The sequence below is a fragment of the Scyliorhinus torazame genome, chromosome 3, assembly GCF_047496885.1.
Source record: "Scyliorhinus torazame isolate Kashiwa2021f chromosome 3, sScyTor2.1, whole genome shotgun sequence".
Taxonomy (NCBI): domain Eukaryota; kingdom Metazoa; phylum Chordata; class Chondrichthyes; order Carcharhiniformes; family Scyliorhinidae; genus Scyliorhinus; species Scyliorhinus torazame.
Window position 1 is genome coordinate 186,613,977 of NC_092709.1, and position 19,715 is coordinate 186,633,691.

The window sequence follows — 19,715 nt, forward strand, 5'->3', positions numbered from 1 at the left end:
GATCAGTGAGTTAGGCCAAGAGTTTCCATATTTAGGCAAGATGGTGCAAGTGACTGGAATCTGTGGAACTGTATCTCAGAAATAAATCAAAAACCCTCCGGCAAGGAGGGATAAAATGACAAAAACAAACAAACGAAGATGTTTGATAATTTGGATTAATTAAAACGCTGTAGTTTATTCAACAGAGGTTTCATATCTAACCTAAAATCTTAGCGTAAGTTAATACAGTTCTAAAAATAGATAAAGACCTTTACAACAGTAAAATTATTTTTAGAATTATGTCTTGGTGTCCACGCCAAACATTTATCTAAAAGAAGACAATCAAAATGCAAGTCATAAGGCAAGCAGTGCATCATGGAAACTTGTTTTATTTATTATAATGACATCCATACAGAAGTTACCAACTAAGATTTGTTTAGTGGTTCATCAAATTACAGCTGATAAATGAAATATTCAAGTGAATGCCAGTTTTCAGTCTGAGTGAGGATTGTACAGTGCTCCAAACAAAATTCAACAATTGGATAAAGAAACATTAGTTGACATGTTTTAACAAGATTCATGGTTACAATTAGTTCCATTACTGTTAGAGAGATGAAAACCAAGTGTTACTGATTACTTTATGTTTGCAGTGATATGGTTTGGAATTGACTCCGTGTTCTTGGATCTTCTCTGAGTGCATTTGCCAATTTTCACCAAATCATGGACATTATTGTGCTGTGGACATACAATGCCAGTAACTGAATTGACTGTCCAAAATTATTTCTCACACGTCAGCAAATTGTACAATGTGCATTTATGACAAATTATCTCTTCTGCTGGTTCCTTATTAACCCATAGCTGCCATATGGTTTTTTTCATAGGGTGTCACTGGCTAGGCTAGCATTTGTTGCCCAATTAAGATTACCTTTGAGAAGGTCATAGTGAGCCACCACCGTGAACTGCTGCAGTTCACATAGTCGGGTGCACCCACAGTGCTGTTAAGAGAGGGAATTCCAGGATTTGAACTAGTGAAGCCAAAGGAATAGCAACATAAGTTCCAAGTCAGGATGGCGAGTGGCTTGGAGGGGGTGGTGTTCCCAGGCTGTCCTTGACTTACCAAGTGGTAGAGATCACAGGATAAGGGTACCACGGTGGTACAGTGTAGCATTGCTGCCTCAGTGCCAGGGACCCACATTCACTTCGGCATTGGATGACTCTGTGGAGTTGGATATTCTGTGTGGGTTTCCTCTGGGTGTTCTGGTTTCCTCCCACAGTCCAAAGATGTGCAGGTGAGGTGGATTTGGCATGATGCACAGGGATAGGGCGAGGGAATGGGCCTGAGTAGAGTGTTTTTTTCAGAGAATCAGTGTGGAATCAATGGGCTGAATGGCCAACTTCTGCACTGAGGATTCTATGTGCTATCGAAGGAACTGAAATTGTGGCTCGAATGTTACCCACTTATTAGTCCAAGCCTGACTTGCCTCGATCTTGCTGCATATGAACACAAGAGTGTTTCAGTAACTGAAGAGCAGCAAATGGTACTGAACACTTGCAATCATCAGCAAACATCTCCACTTTTGATCTTGCAATGAAGGGGAGGTCATAGATGAAGCAGCTGAAGGTGGTTGACCCTAGGGCTGCAGTGATGTCCTGGCGCTGAGATGATTGACCTCAAACAACCACAACAATCCTCCTTTGTGCTTGGTATGACTCCAGCCAGCAAAGAGATTTCCACCTGTGATTCTCATTAACTTCAAATTTTGCTGGGGCTTATTGTAGCCATGCTCAAATGGTTGCCTTGATGTCAAAGTCTGTCACTCTCACCTCGCCTCCGAGTTCAGCTGTTTTGTCCATGTTTGGACAATGGCTGTAATGAAGTCAGGAGCTGAGTGATCCTGGTGGAAACCAAGCTGAGCGTCAGTGAGCAGGTTATTGGTGAGCAAGTGCCATTTGATAGCACTATCGATGACACCTTCCCTCATTTTGCTGATGATTGAGAGTAGACTGGATTGAATTTACCCTGTTTTTTGAGGACAGGACTTACCGGGACAATTTTCCATAGTTTTAAATTTATTTCACAATTCCTCTGAATGTTCTAGCAGTGGGTGAGGTTTCTAACAAGAGTGTGATTTTGTCATCTCTATGATCTTTACTGACAACAGTGAGGAGATATTCAATCCAGTGGTTTGGGCTATGCTTAAACCCAAATGGTAACATGTGGACCAGCAATGGACTGAACCTCAATGCAATGTCCAGATTAATGATGGCTGAAATACTAATTGCAATTGGCTGAAAGTCCTTCGTATGTAGGGAAAATTCTCTATGACCAGCTGCTGACTTCAACAAATGGTAGATTCCAGCTTTGGTGAAATCTCAGGTAAACAAAAGAAAAAGGTTTTCTTTTTTAAACCACAGTCCCAATTTTCTTTGTAATCAGTTAAGATCTGCTCAAGGCTGCTTTGCTGTCTGGAACACAGTTGTGATGTTTCGTTAATGGGTCTGTGTTTAGCACTGTCTGTCCTTTTAGGCCATTTATCAGGAATTCCCTCTGGGTAAGTAGCCTTAACAAATATATCCTGAGCCAACTGTAAACATTGTTTCGGAAGCTTTTGTAAATCTATTGTTTCCAATCTTGTGGAGAAGCCTGGATATTGACGTCAGCAAAAACAACACAAATGACTGGCTTTCTTCTTCCTCTTCTCACACTTTAGAATGTGCCATCTTGAGTACATTGAATCCAAGATAGTATTTAGACTCGCTCCTTCAATCTCCTTTTATAAGGCTGCTCCATGTCATCACCCACTCACCCTGGTGCATATGTCCACAAGACTGGTTGGGTAAGGATGCACTTAGTCTGTAGGGTCAGTTGATAAGTTTAAGTTGATACTTACTTCCTAAACATATACATGAAGAAAGGTCACAAGTAACCGGCATCTGCACCACACACCAGTGCAAATTGGTATCTTCAGCCAGGACAGATAAAAGAATACAACAATTGTATTCAGTAGAAAATTGTAGATACTATAATTGTTTCATTAACAAAGAAACTACGTTGATTTTTTTTTTCTTTTCAAAGCCCCCTTTAAATTGAAACAATATTTATTTGTTGGGTGTAATTTCACATTGTATCTACACTGTGGCTTTCTTAAATGGAGGTTCTTGTAAACTGAATTTAGACACTTCAGCTGTGGGTGAGAAAGGAATCCTCTGTTCGGTTACCTTCTTGCCGATAGTCTCAACCTGGAAGCAAAAAGATTCCAAAACAATGTGCATTAACATGAGATTTAGGATGGTGAGAATTCTGTTTTTCTGAGGTTTGAATCCTTCTCGAGCCATTCAATAAACAAGTATCTGTAAAAATCGGAAGGAAATTCAACCCCTTTGTACCTGGAATCCCAGCTTCTGAAGTTTTGAGTGCAGATCATCGAGAACACGCCTGCCATCGAAGATGAAAGCTGGTTTTAGCATTTTCGAATGAATGAGTTCATAATTCAGCATCTGGGAAAATGAAAATACACAAAAATTAGATGTAGACTCATTGAGGGTCATTTCTGAGTCTGCACTACCAGCAGGAGTCTTTGACACCAGCCAGGCATTTCTGGACACTGTGGGTCTGCTGGCTATAATTTTAATCCATTTAAATAAATGTTTCCTGCTTTTCATTTGTCATTTTGTTTCAGTTGTTCCTTTTTTTATTTGTTAATGGGACGTGGGCATCTCTGACTAGGCCAGCATTTATTGTCCATCCATGCCAGTATTTAAGAGACAACTACATTGCTGTGGGTCTAGAGTGTGTTGCTAACTTTTGGTTGGTTCACTTGGCTCTGTTTTATAACCTTTGCTCTCGAGTCGCCGGGTATCTTTATGATACCGCCACGAGGTTCAAGTTCGAGTAATGACCAATAACTCAATACACCGATTAGTAAGATTTAAATCAAAGCACATTTATTATGCACAGTAATTGCTACTCATGCACAAATTCTACGTCTAAGCTACTTCTACGACTAACAGGCCTATACTTAACTTCGGACTGGCCCACCAGGTCAGGGGAACAAAATGGCCTTTCGTTCGGGTTCTGAGTCTGCGGGATTCGAAGTTGGTACGGATTGATAGCTAGGAGCGCCTATCGTAGCGAGCGTTGACTTCAGACTTACGATCACTCGGCGGCCGTTGAACTGGTCACTGTCAATGTTGGTTCGTGTTGCTGGATGACCCGGTCAAGAGGAACAATTTGAACTTGGGGCTTAACTTTATAGTCCCCAGGGGCTTCCCGCCTTTCGGGGTGGACCCTGTACCTGGTTTTAGGTGATTGGACTTTGTTCCAATCGTTTGGTTCGATTTCTCCAATACTGGAGTGGTTCCCTGATCGATGGGCGGTCTTGAGGTGTCCGTTAACCTCTTTTGTGTTGGCTCCTGCTGGCGCCGGGGAGTCTGGCTTAGTTTTGTTTGTCCCAAATGTTGCTATTGTTCCCGGGGATTGCTTATTAGTATGTAGATGGTAGCTACATTATTATGCAGATGGCTGCTAGTATCAATGCTGTCTGGGCCTTTGCAGAGTTAAATACACAGCACTTATACCTGCTGGTTTCTGCCTGTGTTGGCTGAATTTCCCATCAGCCTTTGCCGCTCGCCATTTTAAATCGGGACTTGGCCAACTCGGGTGGCTACAAGTGACAAATAAGCTAGACCAGGTAAGGACTAGGTTTCCTTCCCTAAAGGACATTCGTGAACTGGACTTGTTTTTACAACAATCGACAATGGTTTCATGGTCATCATTAGTCTTTTAAGTCCCTAGATCTTTCATTGAATTAAAATTTTACGATCTCCCATGGTGGGATTTGAACCCAGGTCCCCAGAGCAATACCTTGAGTCTCTGAATTACTAGTCCAGTGACAATATCCCATTTGGGGGGGGGGGGGGGGGGAGGGGGTGCATTTGCAGGCCAAGATGATAACTGTGACCTTTTCCTCAAGTCTTTACCATTCATGATGTATAAAAACCAGAAAGTAGTAGGTTTATGATTCTCTCTGATATATCTTGTCTGAAATAGAATTTTACTTCTTATTCGATTTCTCCTATATGAGCCAGCTCAAAAAAGAATGTATTGTGATCTACTCTGTCCTATTCTTAGATGGCATTGTGAATTACTATAAAAATATACTTTCACTAGGGGGCCAAGGGAATTTATTTTACACAATCGCACTGCTTTTGGAAAATATTTTAAAACCTAATTGTTTCCATATAATTCTTGCCCTCTTTCAATTGCAAGGACGGTCCGGTTCCACTGGCTCTTGTCAATTTGGAACTTACTGATTTACAAACTTGAATGTCAACTTTCAAGCAATTATTTATCCAGCTATTAAAGAACCCTATAGGAACAGAAATTGACATTTAGTTCATTTTTCCAATGTATCTCTCAATAAACAATACATCTAATCTTAATTCATTTTCCTCTTTCTCATATCCTTTAATGTTTCTATTTTTCAAACATTTATCCATTTCCCTTTTAAAACTTATTGATTCTGCTTCCATCACTGTTTCTCTTTTGACGATAATCATAGATTTACAATTCTTGTTACCTTCTCAGTCACCAGCAAAATTCCCAAAATGTACTTCTGGTAAGCAATCTAATAGTGTAACCTTATCCAAGAACACCCTACCATACCAGTGAGATATCTTACATTATCCCCCTATATGCCATCATGGAAGTGGCTGCCAATTTATTCCAAATTAGGGGCAGGTTAGCACTAGGAAGTGAATTTATTCCACATAGGATTCTTACAACAGACTGAGATGGATCCCATTCACTCAATGACGGTTAGGTTTTAATGTAAATATGAAAGATCAGCATTTAATCCATTACATCACACAGTTCTATTTTGTACATCTACATAGGATGGGATATTACAGCCTCTCCTGTTGGTGGAATTTTCTGATCCCATTGAAGTGTGGAGTTTTGAATGGCTCACCGCACATTCCAGTTCTGCCCACTGTTAGAATCCATTATAAAGGATGTAATAGACTTCCGGTTGCAGCTATGCTGAGCTAAGTCGCATGTTCGGCAGCTCACGCCAGAAATGGACTTTTGGGCTCTTTTTAGGGGCCCCAGCGGCATTTGTTCGACGGTTCCCAGTGTGGGAAGGTTACAGTACGATTTCCCCGGCACTGTATGGATTGGACCAGGAGTGGAGCGGTGAAAAAAGTGATTTTGGTGCAACGAAAAGTGTGAGGGAGGAAAACCAAGATGGCGGCGGGTGGAGACCAGGCAGCGTGGGCGCAGTGGTCGCAAGAGCAGCAGGAGTTTCTCAAGCGCTGCTGCACGGACTTGAAAGCTGAGCTGCTGGAGCCAATGAAGGCTTCGATCGACAAGCTGGTCGAGACCCAGAAGACCCAAGGGGCGGCGATCCGGGAGGTGCGGCAGAAGGCCTCGGAGAATGAGGACGAGATATTGGCCTGGCGGTGAAGGTAGAGGCGCACCAGGTGCTGTATAAGAAATGGCAGGAGAAGTTCGAGGACATGGAGAATCGGTCGAGGAGGAAGAAACTGTGGACTGTGGGTCTCCTGGAGGGAGTGGAGGGGTCGGATGCTGGAGCATACATGGTCACGATGCGAACACGTTGATGGGCGCGGGTGTCTTCCTGAGGCCCCTGGAGCTGGATGGGGCCCACCGAGTCCTGGCGAGGAGGCCCAAGTCTAAAGAGCCGCCGCGGACGGTATTGGTGCGGTTCCACTGCTTGGTGGACAGGGGGGAACTGGGTTGCTGCTGCATTGGCCAAAGGGGAGCTGGAGCTCAGAGAGAGAGTCGGTGCGGGGGTCTGCCGCTGGGGGGAATGGAGAGGGTGGGAGGCCCGGGCACGTGGCTCGCCTAGAAAAGGGGATGGCTAATCAGTAGGGGGGGTTGCCGGAAGCCCCCTGATCGCGCTGATAACTTGGAATGTGAGAGGCCTAAATGGGTCGGCCAAGAGGGCCCGCGTGTTCACGTAACTGAAGGGACTGAAGGTAGATGTGGTTATGCTCCAGGAGATGCATTTGAGGGTGGCAGATCAGGTTAGGCTGAGAAAGGGATGGGTAGGGCAGGTTCTCCACTCTGGGTTGGACGCAAAGAATCGAGGGGTGGCGATTTTGGTGGGGAAGCGGGTGTTGTTTGAGGCGCTGAACATCGTGGCAGACAATGGAGGTAGGTACGTGATGGTGAGCGGTAAGCTGCAGGGGATGCGGGTGGTCTTGGTGAATGTGTATGCCCCAAATTGGGACGATGCTGGATTTATGCGGCGCATGTTGGGCCGGATTCCGGACCTGGAGGCAGGGCGCTTGATAATGGGGGGGGGAACGGGACTTTAACACGGTACTGGATCCAGTATTGGATCGCTCCAGGTCCAGGACGGGTAAGAGGCCGGCGGCGGCCAAGGTGCTGAGGGGGTTTATGGACCAGATGGGAGGAGTGGACCCATGGAGGTTTGTCAGGCTGGGGGCCAGGGAATTTTCTTTTTTTTCCCCAAGTCCATAAAGCCTACTCCCAGATAGACTTCTTCGTTATGAGCAGGGCACTAATTCCGAGAGTGGAGGGCATGGAGTATTCGGCCACAGCCATCCCAGACCATGCCCTGCATTGGCTGGAGCTAGGGGAGGAGAGGGACCAGCGCCCACTGTGGCACCTGGATGTGGGCTTGCTGGCGGATGAGGAGGTGAGCGGGTGGATCCGTGGGTATATTGAAAACTATCTAGAGGCTAACTATAATGGGGAGGTGCAGGTGGGGGTGATCTGGGAGGCGCTGAAGGCGGTGATTAGGGGAGAGCTAACCTCCACTGGGGCCCACAAGGAGAAGAGAGAGAGGGAGAGATTGTGGGGGAGATTTTAAGTGTGGATAGGAGGTATGCAGAGGTCCCCGAGGAGAGACTAAGCCTCCAGGCCGAGTTCGACCTGTTGACCACTAAGAAGGCAGAGGTGCAGTGGAGGGAAGCGCAAGGGGCGGTGTATGAGTACGGGGAGAAGGCTAGCCAGATGTTGTCACACCAGCTTCGGAAGCGGGAGGCAGCAAGAGAGTTGGGGATAGAGGGGGAAACATGGTGCGAAGTGCAGTGGGAATAAATGGGGTATTTAGAGACTTTTATGAGGGGCTGTATAGGTCTGAGCCCCCGACGGAGGAGGGGGGGGTGCGTCGATTTTTGGATCGGCTGAGGTTCCCGAGAGTGGAGGAGGAGCAGGTGGCCGGGCTTGGGGCACCGGTAGGTTGGAGGAGCTGACTAAGGGGCTGGGGAGCATGCAGGCGGGGAAGGCACCGGGTCCAGATGGGTTCCCGGTGGAATTTTACCGGAAGTACATGGACCTGCTGGGCCCTCTACTAGTGAGGACTTTCAATGAGGTGAGGGAGGGGGTGGGGCCCTACCCCCGACGATGTCCAGGACGCTGATCTCGCTGATCTTGAAGCGTAACAAGGACCCATTACAGTGTGGGTCGTATAGGCCAATCTCGCTCCTCAACGTGGACGAGAAGCTGTTAGCGAAGGTGTTGGCTACCAGAATTGAGGACTGTGTCCCGGGGATGATTCACGAGGACCAGACGGATTTTGTGAAGGGAAGGCAGCTGAATATCAATGTGCAGAGACTCCTTAACGTAATCATGATGCCTGCAGTGGAGAGGGAAGCGGAGATAGTGGCGGTGATGGACGCGGAGAAGGCCTTCGATAGGGTGGAGTACCTTTGGGAAGTGTTGAGGAGGTTCGGGGAGGGGTTCATTAGTTGGGTTAGGCTACTTTACGAAGCCCCGGTGGCGAGTGTGGCCACAAATCAGAGGAGGTCGGAATACTTTTGGCTGTACCGGGGGATGAGGCAGGGGTGCCCCCCCTATCCCCCCTGCTATTTGCATTGGCAATTGAGCCTTTGGCTATGGCTTTGAGGGAGTCCAGGAGCTGGAGGGGGCTGATCGGGGGAGGGGAGGAACACCGGGTATCGTTGTATGCCGATGACCTGTTACTGTATGTGGGGGACCCAGAGGGGGGGATGCCGGAGGTGATGCGGATCCTCCGTGAGTTTGGGGACTTTTCCGGGTATAAGCTCAACATGGGGAAGAGTGAGCTCTTCGTGGTACACCCAGGGGACCAGGGAAGTGGGATAGACGAGCTTCCATTGAAGAGGGTGGAAAGGAGTTTTCGGTACCTGGGGATCCAGGTGGCCAGGAGCTGGGGGGCCCTACACAAGCTCAACTTGACGCGACTGGTGGAGCGGATGGAGGAGGAGTTTAAAAGGTGGGATATGCTGCCACTCTCCTTGGTGGGTAGGGTACAGTCGGTTAAGATGACGGTGCTCCCGAGGTTCCTTTTTGTATTACAGTGCCTCCCCATCCTGATCCCTAAGGCCTTTTTTAAGCAGGTCAGCAGGAGCATCATGGGATTCGTGTGGGCGAAAAAGACCCCGAGGGTGAGAAGGGTGTTTCTGGAACGGAGTAGGGACAGAGGAGGGTTAGCATTGCCTAATATGTGTGGGTACTACTGGGCTGCCAATGTGGCGATGATACGCAAGTGGGTAATGGAGGGGAAGGGGGTGGCGTGGAAGAGGCTGGAGATGGCGTCCTGTGTGGGCACGAGTCTGAGAGCGCTGGTGACAGCACCGCTGCTGCTCCCACTGACTAGGTACACCACAAGTCCGGTGGTGGCGGCGACTTTGAAAATTTGGGGGCAGTGGAGATGCCACAGGGGTGGGGTAGAGGCTTCGGTTTGGTCCCCGATCCAAGAGAACCATCTGTTCGTCCCAGGGAGACTGGATGGAGGGTTCCTGAGCTGGCACAGGGCAGGAATTAGAAGGATGACGGACCTGTTTATAGATGGGACGTTGGAAAGCCTTGAGACGCTGGGGAAAAATTTGGGCTTCCCCCCGGAAATGCCTTCAGGTACATGCAGGTAAGGGCATTTGTAAGACGGCCGGTGAGGGAGTTCCCGCTGCTTCCAGCACGTAGGATCCAGGATAGGGTGCTCTCGGGGGTGTGGGTTGGAGAAGACAGGGTCTCGGCATCTACCAGGAGATGCAGGAGGAGGAGGAGGCCTCGGTGGAGGAGCTAAAGGGTAAATGGGAGGAGGAGCTTGGGGAGGAGATAGACGAGGGTACATGGGCGGACGCCCTGGGTAGGGTTAATTCTTCCTCCTCTTGCGCCAGGCTTAGCCTGATACAATTTAAGGTTCTTCACAGAGCGCATATGACAGGGGCGAGGCTGAGCAGGTTCTTTGGGATGGAAGACAGGTGTGTGAGGTGCTCGGGGAGCCCAGCAAATCACGCCCATATGTTCTGGGCGTGCCCGGCGCTGGATGGGTTCTGGAGGGGCGTTGCAAGGACGATGTCTAAGGTGATGAACACCCAGGTTAAGCTGAGCTGGGGGTTAGCACTATTTGGGGTATCGGACGAGCCGGGAGTGCAGGAGGCGAAAGAGACCGGTATTCTGGCCTTTATGTCCCTGGTAGCCCGGCGGAGGATTCTGTTAATGTGGAAAGATGTGAGGCCCCCCAAGCGTGGAAGCCTGGGTCAGCGATATGGCAGGATTCATTAAATTGGAGAGGGTAAAATTTGCCCTGAGAGAGTCTGTGCAAGGGTTCTTCAGGCGGTGGCAACCGTTCCTAGACTTTCCAGCGGAGCGTTGGGAGGTGGTCAGCAGCAGCAGTACCCGGAGGGGTGGGGGGGTGTACTTTGTGTTTACTACTGTGTTTATTATTGCTTATTGGGGGGTTTGTATATTGGGGAAATTTGTGATGTCGTTATTTATGTGTTCTTTGTTTTTCTTTTTTCTGTAAATATGTAAAAATTTGAATAAAAATATATATTTTTAAAAATGTAATAGCAGATAATTTAGAAATACATAACATAATCAAGCAGAGTCAGCATGACTTCAAAAAGAGGAAATCATGCCTGACAAATGTATTCAAATTCTTTGACGTGGTAATGAGCAGGGTAGATAGAGGAGAACCAGTGGCTATAATATACTTGGATTTAGAAAAAGCATTCTATAAGGTACCACATTAAATATACTTAATAAGATAAGAGCGCATGGTGTTGGGGATAGTATAGATTGAATTTTTCATAGAATTTACAGTGCAGAAGGAGGCCATTCAGCGTATCGAGTCTGCACCGGCTGTTGGGAAGAGCACCCTACCCAAGGTCAACACCGCCACCCTATCCCAATAACCCAGTAACCCCACCCAACACTAAGGGCAATTTTGGACACTAAGGGCAATTTATCATTGCCAATCCACCTAACCTGCACATCTATGGACTGTGGGAGGAAACCGGAGCACCCGAAGGAAACCCACACACACACGGGGAGGATGTGCAGACTCCGCACAGACAGTGACCCAAGCCGGAATCGAACCTGGGACCCTGGAGCTGTGAAGCAATTGTGCTATCCACAATGCTACCGTGCTGCCCAAAATTATTAGTGTGGATAGAGGATTGGCTAACTAGTAGTAGACAGAAAGTTGATTTTAAGAGGGGAATTTTTAAGATAGCAATCTGCAACTAGTGGAGTGCCACAGGGATCAGTGCTGGGGTCTGCTAAGTTTGCGGATGACACAAAAATAGGTGTGAAAGCAATTGGTGAGGATGACACAGAGTCCATAGAGGGTTCTGGACAGGTTAAGTGAATGGGTAAAACTTAGCAGATGGAATATAATGTAGGAAAATGTGAAGTTATGCACTTTGGTAAGAAGAATAAAAGAGTTGAATATTATTTAAATAGAGAAAATTGCAGCACAGAGGGATTTGGGGGTCCTTGAGCATAAATCTCAAAAAGCTAGCATGCAAGTTCTGCAGGTAATTGGGAAGGCAAATGGAATGTTGAAGTCTTGTTAAAACTATAGAAGGCCCGAGTAAGACCACACCTGTAATGCTGTGAACAGTTTTGGTCCCTTTATCTAAGGAAAGATAGGGGGCAGCACGGTAGCGTAGTGGTTAGCACTGCTGCTTCACGGTGCTGAGGACCCAGGTTCAATACCGGCCCAGGTCACTGTCCGTGTGGAGTTTGCACATTTTTCCTGTGTCAACGTGGGTCTCGCCCCCAAGATGTGCTAGGTAGGTGAATTGGCCATGCTAAATTGCCCTTTAATTGGAAAAAAAAGAATTTGGTACTCTAAATTTATTTTTAAAAATCTAAGGAAAGATATATTGGCATTGCACGCAGTCCAGAGAAGGTTCACGAGGTTGATCCTGGTTATGGAAAGATTTTTTTATGAGGAGAGGTTAAGTAGGTTGGGCCTGTACTCTTTGGAGTTTAGAAAAATGAGAGACAAACTTTTTGAGACGTATAGAATTCTCAGGGGCCTTGACTGGGTACATGCTGAGAGGCTGTTTCCCCTTGTGGGAGAGTCTCAAGCCGAAGGCATAATCTCAGAGTAAGAGGTCACCCATTTAAAATAGAGATGAGGAGGAATTTTCTCTCTCAGAGAGTATTGAATCTGTGGAATTCTTTACCGCAGAGGGCTGTTTTAACTAAGTTCAAGGTTGAGACAGACAGATTTTAATCAGTAAGGGAATCATCAAGGGTTATAGGGATAAGGCGGAAAAGTGGACTTGAGGATTTTCATATCAGATCAGTCATGATATCATTAAGTGGAGGATCAGACTCGATGAGCCAAATGGCCTCCTTCTGCTACTATGACTTAGTGTCTTATAGAACATTACAGCGCAGTACAGGCCCTTCGGCCCTTGATGTTGCGCCGACCTGTGAAACCACTCTAAAGCCCATCTACACTATTCCCTTATCGTCCATATGTCTATCCAATGACCATTTGAATACCCTTAGTGTTGGTGAGTCCACTACTGTTGCAGGCAGGGCATTCCACACCCTTACTACTCTCTGGGTGAAGAACCTACCTCTGACATCTGTTTTATATCTATCTCCCCTCAATTTAAAGCTATGCCCACTCGTGCTAGACATCACCATCTGAGGAAAAAGGCTCTCACTGTCCACCCTATCCAATCCTCTGATCATCTTGTATGCCTCAATTAAGTCACCTCTTAACCTTCTTCTCTCTAACGAAAACAGCCTCAAGTCCCTCAGTCTTTCCTCATAAGATCTTCCCTCCATACCAGGCAACATTCTGGTAAATCTCCTCTGCACCCTTTCCAATGCTTCCACATCCTTCCTATAATGCGGCGACCAGAATTGCACGCAATACTCCAAATACGGCCGTACCAGAGTTTTGTACAGCTGCAACATGACCTCATGGCTCCGAAACTCAATCCCTCTTCCAATAAAAGCTAACACACCGTAGGCCTTCTTAACAGCCCTCTCAACCTGAGTGGCAACTTTCAGGGATCTATGTACATGGACACCGAGATCTCTCTGCTCATCCACACTGCCAAGAATCTTACCATTAGCCCAGTACTCTGCCTTCCTGCTATTCTTTCCAAAATGAATCACCTCACACTTTTCTGCATTAAACTCCATTTGCCACCTCTCAGCCCAGCGCTGCAGCTTATCTATGTCCCTCTGTAACTTGTAACATACTTCCGCACTGTCCACAACTCCCCCGACTTTAGTGGCATCTGCAAATTTACTCACCCATCCTTCTACGCCCTCCTCCAGGTCATTTAGAAAAATGACAAACAGCAGTGGCCCCAAAACAGATCCTTGTGGTACACCACTAGTAACTGGACTCCAGTCTGAACATTTCCCATCAACCACCACTCTTTGTCGTCTTCCAGCTAGCAAATTTCTGATCCAAACCGCTGAATCCCATGCCTCCGTATTTTCTGCAGTAACCTACTGTGGGGAACCTTATCAAACGCTTTACTGAAATCCATATACACCACATCAACTGCTTTACCCTCATCCACCTGTTTGGTCACCTTCTCAAAGAACTCAATAAGGTTTGTGAGGCACGACCTACCCTTCGCAAAACCGTGTTGACTATCTCTAATCAAATTATTCCTTTCCAGATGATTATACATCCTATCTCTTATAAACCTTTCCAAGATTTTGCCCACAACAGAAGTAAGGCTCACTGGTCTATAGTTACCGGGGTTGTCTCTACTCCCCTTCTTGAACAAGGGGACAACATTTGCTATCCTCCAGTCTTCTGGCACTATTCCTGTAGACAAAGATGACTTAAAGATCAAAGCCAAAGGCTCAGCAATCTCCTCCCTAGCTTCCCAGAGAATCCTAGGTCTTTTTCCTGTGTGAATACTGACGAAAAATATCCATTTTGCACCTCTCCTCTGACTCCAAGCACAACTTCCCACTACTGTCCTTGACTGGCCCTACTCTTACCCTAGTCATTCGTTTATTCCTGACATATCTATAGAAAGCTTTAGGATTATCCTTGATCCTACCTGCCAAAGACTTCTCATGTCCCCTCCTGGCTCTTCTTAGCGCTCTCTTTAGGTCCTTCCTAGCTAACTTGTAACTCTCAAGCGCCCTAACTGAACCTTCATGTCTCATCTTTACTTAAGCCTCCTTCTTCCTCTTGACAAATGTTTTGACTGCTTTAGTAAACCACGGTCCCCTTGCTCGACCACTTCCTCCCTGCCTGACAGGTGCATACTTATCAAGGACACGCAGTAGCTGTTCCTTGAACAAGCTCCACATTTCCATTGTGCCCATCCCCTGCAGTTTTCCTCTCCATCTGATGCATCCTAAGTCTTGCCTCATCGCATCATAATTGCCTTTCCCCCAGATATAACTCTTGCCCTGTGGTATATACCTATCCCTTTCCATCACTAAAGTAAACATAATTGAATTGTGGTCACTATCACCAAAGTGCTCACCTACCTCCAAATCTAACACCTGTCCTGGTTCATTACCCAGTACCAAATCCAATACGGCCTCGCCTCTCGTTGGCCTATCTCCATACTGTGTCAGGAAACCTTCCTGCACACATTGGACAAAAATGGACCCATCTAAAGTACTCAAACTATAGCGTTTCCAGTCAATATTTGTAACGTTAAAGTCCCCCATAACAACTACGCTGTTGCTTTCGCTCCTATCCAGAATAATCTTTGCAATCCTTTCCTCTACATCTCTAGAACTTTTCGGAGGCCTATAGAAAACTCCTAACAGGGTGACCTCTCCTTTCCTATTTCTTTTTTTTTATAAATGTTTTATTGAAAATTTTTTCCCAAACAACAATTTTTCCCCTCTTACAAAGCAAACGCAACAATAACAATACAGATATTTTAAACAATACACAAGTAACAAAACCCCTTTATCTTTGACCTAAACTAACCCCCCCCCCCTCCCCCCCCCCCCCCCCCCCCCGCTTCCCCCTGGGTTGCTGCTGCTGGTCATCTGTCTTCCCTCTAACATTCCCCTAGGTAGTCGAGAAATGGCTGCCACCGCCTGGTGAACCCTTGAGCCGATCCTCTCAGGGCAAACTTTATCTGCTCCAGTTTAATGAACCCCGCCATATCATTTACCCAGGCCTCCAGTCCGGGGGGTTTCGCCTCCTTCCACATGAGTAGGATCCTGCGCCGGGCTACTAGGGACGCAAAGGCCACAGCGCGGCCTCTTTCGCCTCCTGCACTCCCGGCTCTTCCGCAACTCCAAATAGAGCTAACCCCCAGCCTGGTTTGACCCGGGCCTTCACCACCCGCGAAATCACTCCCGTCACTCCCTTCCAATACCCTTCCAGTGCCGGGCATGCCCAAAACATATGTGCGTGGTTTGCCGGGCTCCCGCCACACCTCCCACATTTGTCCTCCACTCCAAAGAACCTGCTCAATCTTGCTCCCGTTATGTGTGCTCTATGTAGCACCTTAAATTGAATCAGGCTAAGCCTGGCGCATGAGGAAGAGGAATTTACCCTGCTTAGGGCATCAGCCCACATACCCTCCTCTATCTCCTCCCCTAGTTCTTCTTCCCACTTTCCTTTTAGTTCGCCCACCGACTCCTCCCCCTCTTCCCTCATCTCTCGGTAAACCTCTGACACCTTGCCCTCTCCGACCCACACCCCTGAAAGCACCCTGTCCTGTATCCCCTGTGTCGGGAGCAACGGAAATTCCCTCACCTGTTGTCTAGTAAATGCCCTCACCTGCATATATCTCAAGAAGTTTCCCCGGGGCAACTTATACTTTTCCTCCAATGCTCCCAAGCTCGCAAAAGTCCCATCTATAAATAAATCTCCCACCCTCCTAATTCCCAACTGGAACCAGCTCTGAAATCCTCCATCCATTCTTCCTGGGGCGAACCTATGGTTGTTCCTGATTGGGGACCCCACCAGGGCTCCCCGCAACCCCCTCTGTCGCCTCCACTGTCCCCAGATATTCAATGTTGCCGCCACCACCGGGTTCGTGGTAAACTTTTTAGGTGAGATCGGTAGCGGCGCCGTCACCAGCGCCTCTAAACTCGTCCCTTTACAGGACTTTCTCTCCAGTCTTTCCCACGCCGCTCCCTCACCCTCCATCATCCATTTACGTATCATTGCCACATTGGCGGCCCAATAGTAATCGCCCAAGTTCGGTAGTGCCAATCCTCCTCTGTCCCTACTACGCTGAAGGAACCTCCTCCTTACTCTCGGAACTTTCCCTGCCCACACGAAGCTCGTGATGCTCCTGTCTATTTTATTAAAAAAGGTCTTAGTGATTAGTATAGGGAGACATTGAAATACAAATAAGAACCTCGGGAGGACCGTCATCTTAATTGCTTGCACCCTGCCCGCCAGCGATAGAGGCTGCATGTCCCACCTCTTGAAGTCCTCCTCCATTTGTTCTACCAACCGTGTCAGATTAAGTCTGTGCAAGGTTCCCCAGCTCCTAGCGATCTAAATCCCCAGGTATCGGAAGTTTCTTTCCACTTTCCTTAGCGGTAAGCCTTCTATCTCTCTACTCTGGTCCCCTGGATGTATCACAAATAATTCACTCTTCCCCATGTTTAGCCTATACCCCGAGAAATCCCCGAACCCCCTCAAAATTCGCATAACCTCTATCATTCCCCCCGCTGGGTCCGACACGTATAACAATAGGTCATCCGCATATAACGAGACTCGGTGTTCTTCTCCCCCTCTAATCACCCCTCTCCATTTCCTGGAGTCTCTCAACGCCATGGCCAGAGGTTCAATTGCCAATGCGAACAACAATGGAGACAGCGGGCATCCCTGTCTTGTTCCCCTATATAGTCGGAAATACTCCGATCTATGTCGACCTGTAACTACGCTTGCCGTTGGAGCCCCATAAAGAAGTCTAACCCAGCTAATAAACCCGTTCCCAAACCCAAACCTCCTTAACACTTCCCATAAATACTCCCACTCCACCCTATCAAATGCCTTCTCTGCGTCCATTGCCGCCACTATCTCTGCCTCCCCCTCCACTGGGGGCATCATTATCACCCCTAATAGTCGTCGCACGTTAACATTCAGTTGTCTCCCTTTTACGAACCCTGTCTGGTCTTCGTGCACCACCCCCGGGACACAGTCCTCTATCCTCGATGCCAGTACCTTTGCCAACAATTTGGCGTCCACGTTCAACAATGAAATGGGTCTATAGGACCCGCACTGCAACGGATCTTTATCCCTCTTCAAAATTAACGATATCGTCGCCTCCGACATCGTCGGGGGTAGAGTCCCCCCTTTCCTGGCCTCATTGAACGTCCTCACCATCAACGGGGCCAACAAGTCCACATATTTTCTGTAATACTCCACCGGGAACCCGTCTGGTCCTGGGGCCTTCCCTGCTTGCATGCTCTCCTTTCCTATTTCTAACCTCAGCCCATACTACCTCAATCGACGAGTCCTCATCAAACGTCCTTTCTGCCACCGTAATATTGTCCTTGACTAACAATGCCACCCCTCCCCCTCTTTTACCACCTTCCCATAGCTTACTGAAATATCTAAACCCCGGCACCTGCAACAACCATTCCTGTCCCTGCTCTATCCATGTCTCCGAAATGGCCACAACATCGAAGTCCCAGGTACCAACCCATGCCGCAAGTTCACCCACCTTATTCCGGATGCTCCTGGCATTGAAGAAGACACACTTTAAACCACCTTCCTGCCTGCCGGTACACTCCTGCAACTTTGAAACCTTACTCTTGACCTCACTACCCTCAACCTCCTGTATACTGGAGCTACAATTCAGGTTCCCAAGCCCCTGCTGAACTAGTTTAAACCCTCCCAATGAGCATTAGCAAACGGGCTGTATAATTCCACCCACCATCATAGTGTTTTATAAACTTGACTCAATTCCTAACCTCTTTCCTCATAAAGTGGTAATATTTATGTAGCTCATTCGAAATATTAACTAGAGCCCTGCCTATTTCCTCTGTCCTTTCCTTGTCTGAAACAAATCCCAGAATGTTTACAGCCTAGGTGGAGGCCATTTGACTCATTATGTCCGTGCCAGCTCATTGCAAGAACAATTCAGCCCTGCCTTTTTCCCATGGCCCTGCAAACTTTTCCTCTTCAGATAAACATCCAATTCTCTTTTCAAAGCCACAATTGAATCTGCCTCCACGACACTCTCAAGCAGTGCATTACAGAGCAGGTAATTATTCACTGTACATAAGCTTTTCCTCCTGTTGCTTTTTTTAGTGTCTTCTGGTTCTTGATGCTTCCACCAAAGAGAACAGTTTGTCCCTGTCTACTCCAGCCAGGCCTCTCGTGAATTTGAATACCCTGACCAAATCTCCTCTTAACTTTCTCTGAGGAAAACAGTCCCATCTTCTCCAGTCTCTCTACGTAACTGAAGTTCTTCATCCTCGGGACCATTTTGGTGATTCTTTTCTTCATCCTCACTAATGCATCATTCCTAAAGCATGGTGTCCAGAACTGGATACAATACTCCAGTCGAGGCCAAACAGGTTTACCCCGACTTTCTTGCCTTTGTGGAATGTATCTAACCTGATCCAGGTAATGTCTAGCATTTTATTTCTAAAGCTTCTTAAAACGTGTTTCCAGAATAATTGAGGATAATTTTGCACGTTGCAAACAGGATTTGATTAGTAGCTCATCTTTCATAGGGTTGCCTCTTACCTTGAACTCATCCCATTCAGTGCAGATGACAATGGCATGGGCTCCATCACAGGCTGCGTACGCATCAGTGCAGATAGTGACCAAGCAAGGCACTATGTGTTAAGAAAAGGTTGATCACAGTTATTGTAGCTAATATCTTCATTGCTAGCTTAAATTTATATGGCCATCTCTCCGCATTGTAAAAATTTTGAATCATTGCCTGAATTGTTAGCTTTAGAATTTATGAGAAGTGCTGAAATGTTCAATATGAGCAAATTTAATGAAGCTTAGTTATATGTTAATGTCATGGAGCATGGTAATGTTACAAGGTGTATCTGGAAATAAATTAAAAATTAATTTTCCTGGGAAATAATGAGAGCGATCCAATGGCCATGGTGTGCCGGAAAAGCAGCTTGGCACGGTGCAGCATTGCCGATGAAAGCCAGGAGACCCCGCTCCCGGGAATGACCCAGCTCACTGCGCCTTGTGAGATCCAACGTGATCTCGCGAGATGTTGCGGTGTGAATCCCGCCCATAGTGGGCGGGATCACTTTTTGGCAAATCTGCATATTAGAGCGAGGCAGTAAGTCTCACTCTCATGGGCAGATTCCCAAGGTACCTGAGGCTTTGGGATTCATCCCCTCCACCTTCCAGACCTCGAGCAGTGCCAACCTGGTACCCTGGCAGTGCCACCTGTAAACTTTGGTAGTTCCCCGCTGGCACTGCCAGCATGCCCAGGTGGCACCAGCAGTAACAGGGCACCACCCTGCCCAAAGGGCATGCAGCTGGGGGCCTCCGATCCCCTGGGAGACC

The 19,715-nt window shown here is 47.3% G+C and overlaps 1 protein-coding gene across 1 annotated transcript in view; it reads right to left on the reverse strand.

The window, feature by feature from the left end:
• Window positions 1–348: 348 nt before the first annotated feature.
• ugdh (UDP-glucose 6-dehydrogenase) overlaps window positions 349–19,715 on the reverse strand; it is a 55,756-nt gene continuing 36,389 nt past the window's right edge. Inside the window, exons 10-12 of the mRNA XM_072496591.1 lie at window positions 18,924–19,015; window positions 3,367–3,477; window positions 349–3,219 (exon numbers count right to left, since the gene is read on the reverse strand). Of these exons, the coding sequence (XP_072352692.1) occupies window positions 3,109–3,219; window positions 3,367–3,477; window positions 18,924–19,015 (314 nt within the window). The 3' untranslated portion in view covers window positions 349–3,108. The remainder of the gene's footprint in view (window positions 3,220–3,366; window positions 3,478–18,923; window positions 19,016–19,715) is intronic.